This window comes from Telopea speciosissima, chromosome 3, assembly GCF_018873765.1.
Source record: "Telopea speciosissima isolate NSW1024214 ecotype Mountain lineage chromosome 3, Tspe_v1, whole genome shotgun sequence".
NCBI classification, from domain to species: domain Eukaryota; kingdom Viridiplantae; phylum Streptophyta; class Magnoliopsida; order Proteales; family Proteaceae; genus Telopea; species Telopea speciosissima.
In genome coordinates, this window is record NC_057918.1 from 54,748,963 (window position 1) to 54,759,733 (window position 10,771).

The 10,771-nt window shown below is 43.5% G+C and overlaps 1 protein-coding gene across 1 annotated transcript in view; it reads right to left on the reverse strand.

The window, feature by feature from the left end:
• LOC122656258 (integrin-linked protein kinase 1-like) overlaps positions 1 to 10,771 on the reverse strand; it is a 146,887-nt gene that overhangs the window by 46,630 nt on the left and 89,486 nt on the right. The window contains exons 7-9 of the mRNA XM_043850740.1: positions 10,511 to 10,590; positions 10,191 to 10,253; positions 9,943 to 10,064 (exon numbers count right to left, since the gene is read on the reverse strand). Of these exons, the coding sequence (XP_043706675.1) occupies positions 9,943 to 10,064; positions 10,191 to 10,253; positions 10,511 to 10,590 (265 nt within the window). The remainder of the gene's footprint in view (positions 1 to 9,942; positions 10,065 to 10,190; positions 10,254 to 10,510; positions 10,591 to 10,771) is intronic.

Consider the following 10,771-nt stretch of genomic DNA (forward strand, 5'->3'; position numbering starts at 1 on the left):
TTTGTATTAGGCTAAGGGCCTGAGTGTAATTAGATATTCTTCTCAATATAAGGCTGTTTGTCTCAAGTTGAGAGACATAATAGATTACACCAAATCGTGTTTGAACTTTGCCTCTCTTGGAGCTTTTCTCCTCTCTTCTCTTTCTCCTCTAAAACCTAACATGGTATCAGAGCACTTTCTTCCTGGAGTTTGAAGGTTGTGTGGAAGGCTGGAGTGAGCTGCAATCCCCTTGTTCTTGCTAGTTTGCGAAGGAAACCTTGGGGTATCTTCACCAAGCTTCTCCTTCCTTGTTTGACAACCAAATAGGGAGCAACCAGATGCTCTAGCATCGTTTGGAAGTCTTCTTCCCTATCATTTGATCCTCTCAAGTCTGTTGGTAGCATCAGAGGAGAGAATCTGAGTTTCGGCCAGACAGTTTTTTCTCCCAGTTCCACCAGACTGATCTCTTGGAGTGATCCAGCTCTTGGTGTGAGCTTTGTTTGCTGCTTTCTTTGGGCCATACAGCATCGTTTTTGGGTAAGGAAGACTTACCCTTGTTGCTCCGCTGCTGTTTGCTGCTTCGTTTGGGTTTTACAAGCCTTTTTTCAGTTTTTCTGGTCTCTGTTTTTGCCTGTTTTTCCGCTTGTGTTCAAGGGAGCAGCGGCGTGGTTGAAATACGTTGTTTGGACTTATTAAGCATTTGATTTGAGTTAAATATGGGTGACAAAAATGAGGAAACAGCCTTGCCTTTGTCTGTAGACCCACTTGCTGCATCATCCTCTGTCCCTTCATATGAGAACACCAATGTGCAGCTTCCCATTGTCAAGTTGGACAATACCAATTACCTAGATTGGTCTCGATCCATGAAACTGATCCTTAGGTGTAAGGGAAAGATGGGGTACATAAATGGCAGCATCAAGGCACCTCTTCCTACCGAGGAAGGGTATTCCAAATGGGACACTGAGAACTTACTGGTGATGGCTTGGCTTCTTTTCTCAATGAAGCCTGAGATTGGACGGAGGTTTATGGGTAAAGAGACTGCCAAAGATATTTGGAACAGTGTAGCCCCTATCTTTGATCGTGTTGGAGACTCTACAAAGGTGTACCAACTTCTCCAACAGATTGTTAGCCTACGCCAGGGTGATAGAAGCATCTCTGACTACTATTGTCTTGTTGTGGGCCTGTGGGAGGAGTATGATCACTATAGAGATCTTCAGTTGTGTCTTGATGATGAAGTCAAGGTACACAAGTTGTTTGAGAAGGAGAGGGTACTATTTCTTCTTGGTGGCCTGAATCCTGAATTTGAGCCTCTAAGGGTACAAATCCTTGGCCGACCTAGTCTTCCCTCACTGAGTCACTGGAGGAGGTGTGTGGATATCTACAGAGTGAGGAAACCCGTAGGGGTGCCATGGAGACTAGTATCAACACCACTATTGAGCGCTCTGCTCTTGTTTCTTCCATCCCTCAGGACTCCACTAAGGGAGCTGATAAGGGGGCTGCTAAGGGGTCTTCGAAGAGCCGATTCTTATGTGACCATTGTGGTAAAACTGGACATACGAAGGACTTCTGCTGGGATCTCCATGGGAAGCCCCCACCTGGTTCCACTGGGGGACTGAAGGGACAGCGGAAGAAGGGGCCTAAGGCTCATGTTGGGGTCATTGAAGCTGATTCATCCTCTCTTTCCCCAGCTGACATTGCTGCCTTTCGCCGGGTTGTAGCCCACCTGGACAGTTCACCTGCAGCTCCTACTTCTACTGCACTACAGGCCTCTTCTTCCTCCGGCATCACACCTTGGGTTATTGACTTGGGCGCCACGGATCATATGACTGGTAGGTCCCAGCTATATAATTCCTACTCTGTTTGTTCTGGGAAAGATAAGGTAAAAATTGCCGATGGTACATTATCTTCCATCTCTGGTAAGGGAGATATCCAGGTTACACCTTACTTACCCCTGAAGTCTGTTTTTCATGTTCCCAACTTTGCTACTAACCTTCTTTCCGTTAGCCAATTGACTAAATCTTTGAACTGCTTTGTCACCTTCTTTCCTACCCATTGTCTTTTTCAGGATTTGGTGACGAGGAAGGTGATTGGCAGTGGTCATGAAGCTGATGGCTTATATGTTTTGGAAACTGGTGCTTCCTCTGTTGTACAACCTCAATCCTATGTTTGTGGGCTAGAAGGTGGACGTACTCAAGAGGATATTTTGCTTTGGCATCGTCGGTTGGGACACCCTTCTTTTTCTGTTATGAGGAAACAGTTACCTCACTTGTTTACTTCCTTTCCAGTCTCTCATGTTTTTCATTGTGAACCTAGTCTATTTGCCAAAAGTTGTAAAACAGTTTATACATCCAATGGTAATAGATCTACTTCACCTTTTCATCTTATACATACTGATGTTTGGGGGCCTTCCCCTGTTACCTCTTTGCGTGGCTTCCGCTACTTTGTCTCTTTTATTGATGATTATTCTCGGGTTACTTGGGTGTACTTGTTGAAACATAAAAGTGATGTCCATGTTGCATTTACAAATTTCTATGAGTTAGTGTATACCCAATTTCAAACCCGGATCCAAATTGTTCGTTCTGACAAAGGTGGGGAGTATATGTATAGTGGTTTGGAAACCTTTTTTTCTGACCATGGCATTATTCATCGGTGGCTGTGTTGATACCCCACAACAAAATGGGGTGGCTGAAAGAAAAAATCGCCACCTTCTTGAAGTGGCTAGGTCCCTTTGGTTTACCATGCATGTTCCCAAAACTTTTTGGTCCGATGCTCTACTCATCTTGTCTTTCTTATTAATCGTATGCCGTCTAGTGTCTTACCATTTCAAGTTCCTCTTGCTGTCCTACCCTCACGGTTTTCTTCATTCTCTCTCCCTCCAAAGGTGTTTGGTTGTATTTGTTATGTACATGTTAGCAAATCTGCCCGCACTAAATTGGATCCTAAGGCTCTGAAGTGTATCTTTCTCGGGTATTCCTCCACCTCCAAAGGATATAAATGCTATCATCCTCCCACTCGTCGGTGGCTTCTCTCCAGAGATGTCCGTTTCTTTGAAACCATACCTTTTTTTCAGTCACCTCTTCAGGGGGAGTGTTTATCGCTTGGTGGTGGTATTGCAGGTGAAGAGGTTCCGGAGTCTGTCTCACTTCCTATCTCCTATCCTGTTCCTATTTCACCTTTTCAGATTGATAAGGGAAAGAGAAGTTTTGTTGAGGGGGAGCATCCTTGTGTACAGGGGAACAGAGAACAAGGGGAGCTACTGGTGTATACGAAGGAAAGGAGAAATCCTGCTTCATGGCTGCCTATAAAGAAGGCCTGCCAAAATCCTTCTTCATCACCTCATCCTGAGTCTCCATCCATCGAGACAGGTATACCTTCTTCTACTCCTATATCCTCAGACTTGGACCTTCCTATTGCCCACCGTAAGGGAACTCGGGCATGTACTAATCCCATTGCCAAGTTTGTTTCCTATGATTCTATTTCCCTTACAGGTATAGCCTTCTCTGTGGCTATCTCCTCCATATCTATTCCAAAGAATGTAGCAGAGGCTATGGCAGATCCAAAATGGAGAGAAGCAATGAACACAGAGATATTGGCACTTGAGAAGAATCATACTTGGGACCTTGTTGAGCTCCCTAAAGGGAGAGTCCCTGTTGGGTGCAGATGGGTATTTACAGTCAAGTTCAAGTCTGATGGTACCGTGGAGAGATATAAGGCAAGACTTGTCGCTAAGGGTTATACACAGGAGTATGGCATTGACTTTCAGGAAACCTTTGCTCCAGTGGCCAAGCACAACTCCATCCGGGTACTTCTCTCAATGGCATCAAATCTTGATTGGCCTTTGTACCAACTGGATGTGAAGAATGCATTCTTACATGGTGACCTAGAAGAAGAAGTGTATATGCATCCTCCTCCTAGGTTCAAGCATACGGGTGACAGTGGGAAAGTGTGTCGTCTTAGGAAGGCTCTTTATGGACTCAAACAATCTCCTAAGGCTTGGTTTGAGAGATTTAGACAAGCTCTCCTGCAAAACGGATATACTCAAAGTCAAGCTGATCACACATTGTTTATACAAAGGAAGGACAGCACTATTACGGCTCTCATTGTTTATGTTGATGACATTGTGGTCACGGGAAATAGTGAAGCCGAAATCTCAAAGCTTAAACTTTACTTGTCTCGACAGTTTGAGATCAAGGACCTCGGTCCATTGAAGTATTTCCTGGGGATTGAGGTTTCTAGATCCAAGCAAGGGATCAATGTTTGTCAAAGGAAGTTTGTTCTTGATCTCCTTACAGAGACAGGCTACTTGGGATGTAAACCAGTCTCCTCCCCCATTGAGCAGAATCACAGACTAGGGGAAGATTGTGGTGAACCGCTTGTGGATGCTGAAAAATACCAGAGATTAGTAGGCAAGTTAATCTACCTTTCCCTCACCAGACCTGACATTACCTATGCTGTGGGAGTGGTGAGTCAGTTTATGCATGCACCCAAGGTGGGACATCTTGATGCAGTTTACAGGATCCTCAGGTACTTGAAGTCATGTCCTGGAAAGGGTCTTCTCTTTTCTAGGAATGGTAACTTGAGAATTGAAGTATATACAGATGCAGATTGGGCCGGGTCTATTTATGATAGAAGGTCCACCTCTGGATACTGTACATTTGTTGGGGGAAACTTAGTCACCTGGAGAAGAGAAGCAACCTGTGGTAGCTAGGTCGATCGCCGAAGCGAATTTAGGCCATGGCTCATGGTGTGTGTGAAATCTTGTGGTTGAAGAAACTTGTCCAAGAATTGGGGTTTGAGACGACGTAACCTATAAGTCTATCTTGTGACAACAAGGCAACCATAAGTATTGCACATAATCCGGTCCAACATGACCGACAAAGCATGTTGAGGTGACAGCACTTCATCAAGGAGAAAATAGAGTCTAAGACTATTTGTACCCCTTTTGTGAAGACAAGTGAACAAGTGCGCGACATATTCACCAAAGGACTTAGTTCTCATCACTTCAGTTTTATGTTAGACAAGCTGGGTATGTATGACATATACCACCCAGCTTGAGGGGGAGTGTTAAGAGTACTTAGTTTCAGGGGTATATTTGTACTTAGACACTTACTTATGTATTTTATGTGCTATTTGTATTAGGCTAAGGGCCTGAGTGTAATTAGATATTCTTCTCAATATAAGGCTGTTTGTCTCAAGTTGAGAGACATAACAGATTACACCAAATCGTGTTTGAACTTTGCCTCTCTTGGAGCTTTTCTCCTCTCTTCTCTTTCTCCTCTAAAACCTAACACATGCATGTATTGGCTGACAAGGCTTACAGCAAATGTGATGTCTGGCCGGGTATGTGAGAGGTAAATCAATCGACCCACTAACCTCTGATAGCTGCCTTTGTCCACTGGCTCACCTGCCTTACTCTTCAAATGTGTGTTAGGCTCCAGAGGGGTATCTGCTGGTTTACACCCAAGCATCCTTGTTACTTTCAATAAATCCAAGGTATATTTCCTTTGAGAGAGAGATATGCCCTTAGCTGAATAGGCAACCTCAATCCCTAGGAAGTACCTCAATTTGCGCAAATCTTTGACTTCAAATTCCGTGCCAAATAAGCTTTTAGCTTCTGAATCTCATGTGCATCACTGCCTGTAATTACTATGTCATCAACATAGACAATCAAAAGGGTAACTTGCTGTCCCAATCTCTTAACAAACAATGTTTGGTCTGCATTACTCTGCTTATACCCATATGCGATCATAGCCTTGTGGAATCGGCCAAACCAAGCCCTTGGGGACTGTTTTAGACCATACAGGGCCTTCTTTAACTTGCACACTTTCCCTTGAGTCTCTGAAGAGGTAAAACCCAGGGGTACCTCCATGTAGACATCTTCTTCCAAGTCTCCATGTAGGAAGGCATTCTTCATATCGAGTTGTTGGAGTTCCCATCCTTGATTACAGCATCAGAAATGATGACCTGTACAATATTCATCTTTGTTACAGGAGCAAAAGTCTCTTGATAATCGATTCCTTGGGTTTGAGTGAACCCTTTGGCGACCAATCTCGCCTTGTATCTCTCCATAGAACCATCAGCCTTGTGCTTCACAACAAAGACCCATTTATAACCAACAGGCCTCTTCCCATGTGGAGAACTTACCAAATCCCAGGTCTGATTTTTCGCAAGGGCAAGCATTTCTTCATTCATTGCCTCCTTCCATTTTGGTTCGGCTATTGCTTCCTGCCAAGTGTTAGGTATAGAGACAAAGGACAAAGAGGATATGAAAGCATGAAAGGCAGGAGTTAGAGAGTTATAAGACACAAAGTTTGAGATAGGATGCTGAGTGCAACTTCTTTTTTGTTTGCGAACAACAATGGGTAAATCAAGATTAGGATCAAGAGGGGCTTACCCGAAGTATGACTAGGAGCAAGATTTGGAGTAGGAATAGATGCCGATTGCATAGGTGGTGCAGCAGTGGTGGTTTCTTTCTCTTTGTACCGAGGACCATCTGTAGGAAAATCAATTCCCTGAGTGTATTTCTGCTTCACAAGTCTCTCCCCCTGCACCTGTTGCTCAATCTGTCCCACTTCTTGTTCTTGACTTGTAACTCCATCCTGTAGTTCAATAGAAACATCTTCAATGATTGGTATCTCAACATCTAAAGGAGCAATCAGCGGGAGCTCTTCATTGCTTTGAGTCTCCCCCTGCAGAGGTACTGGCGGTGGAAAGTAAGCCTCCGACTCCCGAAAGACAACATCCATGGTGACCAACACCTTTCTGGTAGGAGGATGGTAGCATTTATAGCCCTTCTGAGTCGGTGAGTAACCAAGAAAAATGCACCGTAATCCTCTAGGATCCAGCTCACCATGGATGTGGTTATTTCGTGCAAACACAACACAACTAAATACTCTTGGGGGCACCACAAAGGTGGATTTGCCAACCAACATATCCAAGGGACAGCAGCCACCCAAGACACGAGATGGAAGTCAATGGATGAGGTAAGTAGCTGTAAGCACGGCATCACCCCAGAAATGAGGAGGGACAGACATGGTGAACATAAGGGAACGAGCTACCTCCAGTAGATGTCTGTTCTTGCGTTCAGCCACTCCATTTTGAGCAGGAGTGTCAACACAAGAAATCTGGTGTATGATCCCATGGCTATCCAAATAGGAACGGAAAGCACCATCCATATATTCCTTGCCATTATCTGAGTGAAGAATCTTCACCTTGGCATCAAATTGCGTTTGGACCATTTTGTGGAATAACATAAAACAATTGAACACATCACTCTTGCTATGCATCAAATATACCCAAGTCGTCCAGCTAAAACAATTGATAAATGTGACAAACCATCGAAACCCAGAGGTAGAAACACAACGGGCCGGGCCCCAAACATCAGAATGAATTAAACCAAAAGGACTCAAACTTCTGTTATCTGAAATAGGAAAAATACCCGAGTTTGTTTTTCCAAAGTGCAAGCATCACAAGAACAATTGTGTCTATTACATTGTTTCACTAGAGTAGGAAATAAAGCAGATAAAACCCCAGTCGGGGGATGGCTCAAACGACGATGCCAATTATTCAACTCAAGCAATGCAAAATCAAAAGTACAAGACGCCGGCTGTGATGTCAATGCTGTCCAGGAACTTTCAAGCACGTACAGATAAGCAACCACCTTACCACATGCAATCGTACTGTTCGTTTCTAAATCCTGAAATAGACAATGAGTTGGAAAAAAAATTACTTTGCAGTTTAAATCCTTAGTTAGACTACTAATGGACAACAAGTTAGTAATAAACCTAGGAACATGTAAAACAGAGGAAAGAGTGAGAGAGGAGAGAGTGAGAGAGGAGGTGCATTGAACGGATCCCTTCCCAGAAATAGAAGAAAGAAACCCATTACCAACCCGAACCTTTGACTGGCTTGAAAGAGGATTATATGTGGTAAAAACAGAGGAAGAACCTGTCATATGGTCGGCTGCCCTTGAGTCAATAACCCAAGAGTCAGGCATGACCGAGGTGCAATTCCCACCAAAAGAAATACATGTGGAAGAAGGTGGATTGGACGGAGCAGGTAGAGACAAAGCTGAAGCCGCCATGGAAGGAGATACAGATGCCGAAGATGTGTCCAAGTGATTCATCATATCCCGCAGAGTTTGCAACTCAGCCATCACAGAGGAGAGAGACTGTTCAGATGGATCTTCAGTGGCAGCCTGATTAGCACGAGAGGAACTGGGCCGATTAGAACCCCCCTTTCCACGCCCACGAGTATCCGCAGGACGACCATGAAGCTTCCAAGATCGGTCCTTGGTGTGCCAGTCCTTCCCACACTGATCACATTTAATAGGCGGGCGATCACTAGTTGGCCAATCAGTAGGAGGAGGACGAGAGTAATTTCCACGGGAAGATTGAGAACCAGAAACAAGGGCTGAGCGTTCCTGAGTGACAAGATGAACCATGGCAGTGCGCCTCATGTCCTCAGCCAAAAGTATGGCGTAGGCCTGCTCCAAAGAGGGAAGAGGATCCTGATTCAAAATATTGGACCTGTTATTATCAAATTCAATGTTTAGGCCAGCCAAAAAATAAAACAGTCGTAAACCATCCTCCCACTTTCCGAAGGCTGTAGCGTTAACATCCGTTGTAGCCGTAAAAGTGCCCAAAAAATCCAATTCCTGCCACAGTGTGCACATGGTATTGTAATATTGGGACAGAGACAACTCCAGCTGCTTGGTAGTATGGAGCTTCTGACAGAGTTCATAGCATTGGGCTGCATTCCCAACCTGAGAGTATGTGTCATGAGCTGCCTTCCAAATTTTTGCAGCGGTGTTAAGGAGCAGATAACGACTAACAATGGTCTGGTCCATGGAATTAACCAGATAGGACATCCCCAAAAAATTGAAATTCATCCATCGATCCTGAGCCGATCCAACCTTTGTAGGCCTGATCTTAGTGCCCGTGATATAACCAGAGAGCCCACGGGAACCAATAGCAAATAAACGGGAACGAGGCCACAGAAGATAATTGTTGCCATTCAACTTTATGGGATTCACCGGAAAGGGAACAAAGTCCTGCTAGTTGGAATCTTCAGAACCAGTCGAAGCAGTCGTGATCTCGGACTCGTCAGGCATGGTGGCTGGAGAAAAAATGGCAGAGACAAATCCCCAAAAAAAAATCAGAACATGTATAGGGGAAAAAACGAACCCTTGGTGGGAGTCAACTCACCACCTAGGGATTAAAAAAATCGAAGAAGGTGGAAGCCCCCCCCCCCCCGAGGTGTGTAGAGGTGGCGGAAAAAGGAGGGAGGGACCTGCGGAGGTGGCGGGAGGAAGGGAGAGGGCCGGCGGTGGTTGGCAGTAGCTGGCGGAGGCAGTGGAGGGTTGGCGGTGGCTGTTGGTGGCTGGCGGTGGGTGGTTTTAGGACAGAATGACGAAAAAGAGAAAGAATCGAAAAAAATTTTACATCCCATATCCCTAGAATATTTTTTGCTTTGATGCCATGTGGAATTCCGTGAATACTGGCTTGATCGATGTGATCATAGCCCAGCCTTTATTTATAATATTGAAATTATATGATAAAAATATAACTAAGCAATGTGGGACTAAAACCCACATACAAGAATAACCCCACGGACAGATTTACCCTTGGACCCATATTACAACATAAATAAAGGGCACAGAAGAAGACAAATGGTTTATCACTTAATGTTTTGATAAATTCAAACACGTAGTATACAGAGAAAATTATTCAGATCCACTCTGATACCAAGAAATTTGCATGAAATTAAAGGAAACGTTACTCATGCTGGGGAAGAATTCAGACCAAATGCATTTGAGGAATAACAACTTGCTTTTCACATCTATTTAACTAAAGAAAGGGAAAGTTTATGCAACAATGTACTTGCATGGACTGCAGAGTTCTAGGTTTGGAAGAAACCAATCCATCTTAACAGTATATAATTTAAGCCTAGTAAACAACTTACTTGAACGGTCAACATGAGCCCATGGCTGAGCTAGTTTTGCTTTGTCAGGTGGAATTTTGGATAATTTAACCAGACCAAATCCTGCAACCTTCAACTGCCCTCCACTATCCAGCAAAATATTTCTGGCACCTTACCAAAATATCAAATAGTAAAGAACAGTACATTACACCAACAAGAAGAAAGTAACTTTCTGTCTAGAACTTCGGTACTTATTGAAATTAACAAACTCTTGTATTTGGTTGTCTTACTTTGGCTTTAAATCACAATGAATAACTGGGTCAGGCTTGCATTCATGAAGACAGTTCATGCCCCTGAATAAAAACAAAACACCCTCCTAAGATATCATAGTTGATTCAACTAGGAGAGTTTGACGTATGAAAAAAAAAAAAAAAAAAAAATCCAATGAGATCACACAAATTAAGAGAAAAATTTAGGTAGCATGAAGATACGAGGAAGGGAGAAAAATAATCGAATCAACATATATGGGGAGGGCCTCAAATAATTTCAATAATAATTTGCAGGAGACAATGAATTTGTTGTATATTTCTGGATCCAAGACTAAACTTGCCTAGCAATATCGAGAGAAAATCTTAGAGCTTTAGAGGGAGAAAGACGTCCTTTCTTTTGAAGATAGCTTCCCAGGTCCCCCTGTAAACCCCAAATAAGATGAGATGCATCAGATAATGCTTTAAGACCTAAGTAAAATATACAGTCAATCCATTATTTATGAGACTAGTCAATTACCTCACAGAATGTAAAAATTGTATTAAAAAAGAGGCGGGACACTTTATCAAAATATTTCTGATACAATGTATTAAAGCATAAAACA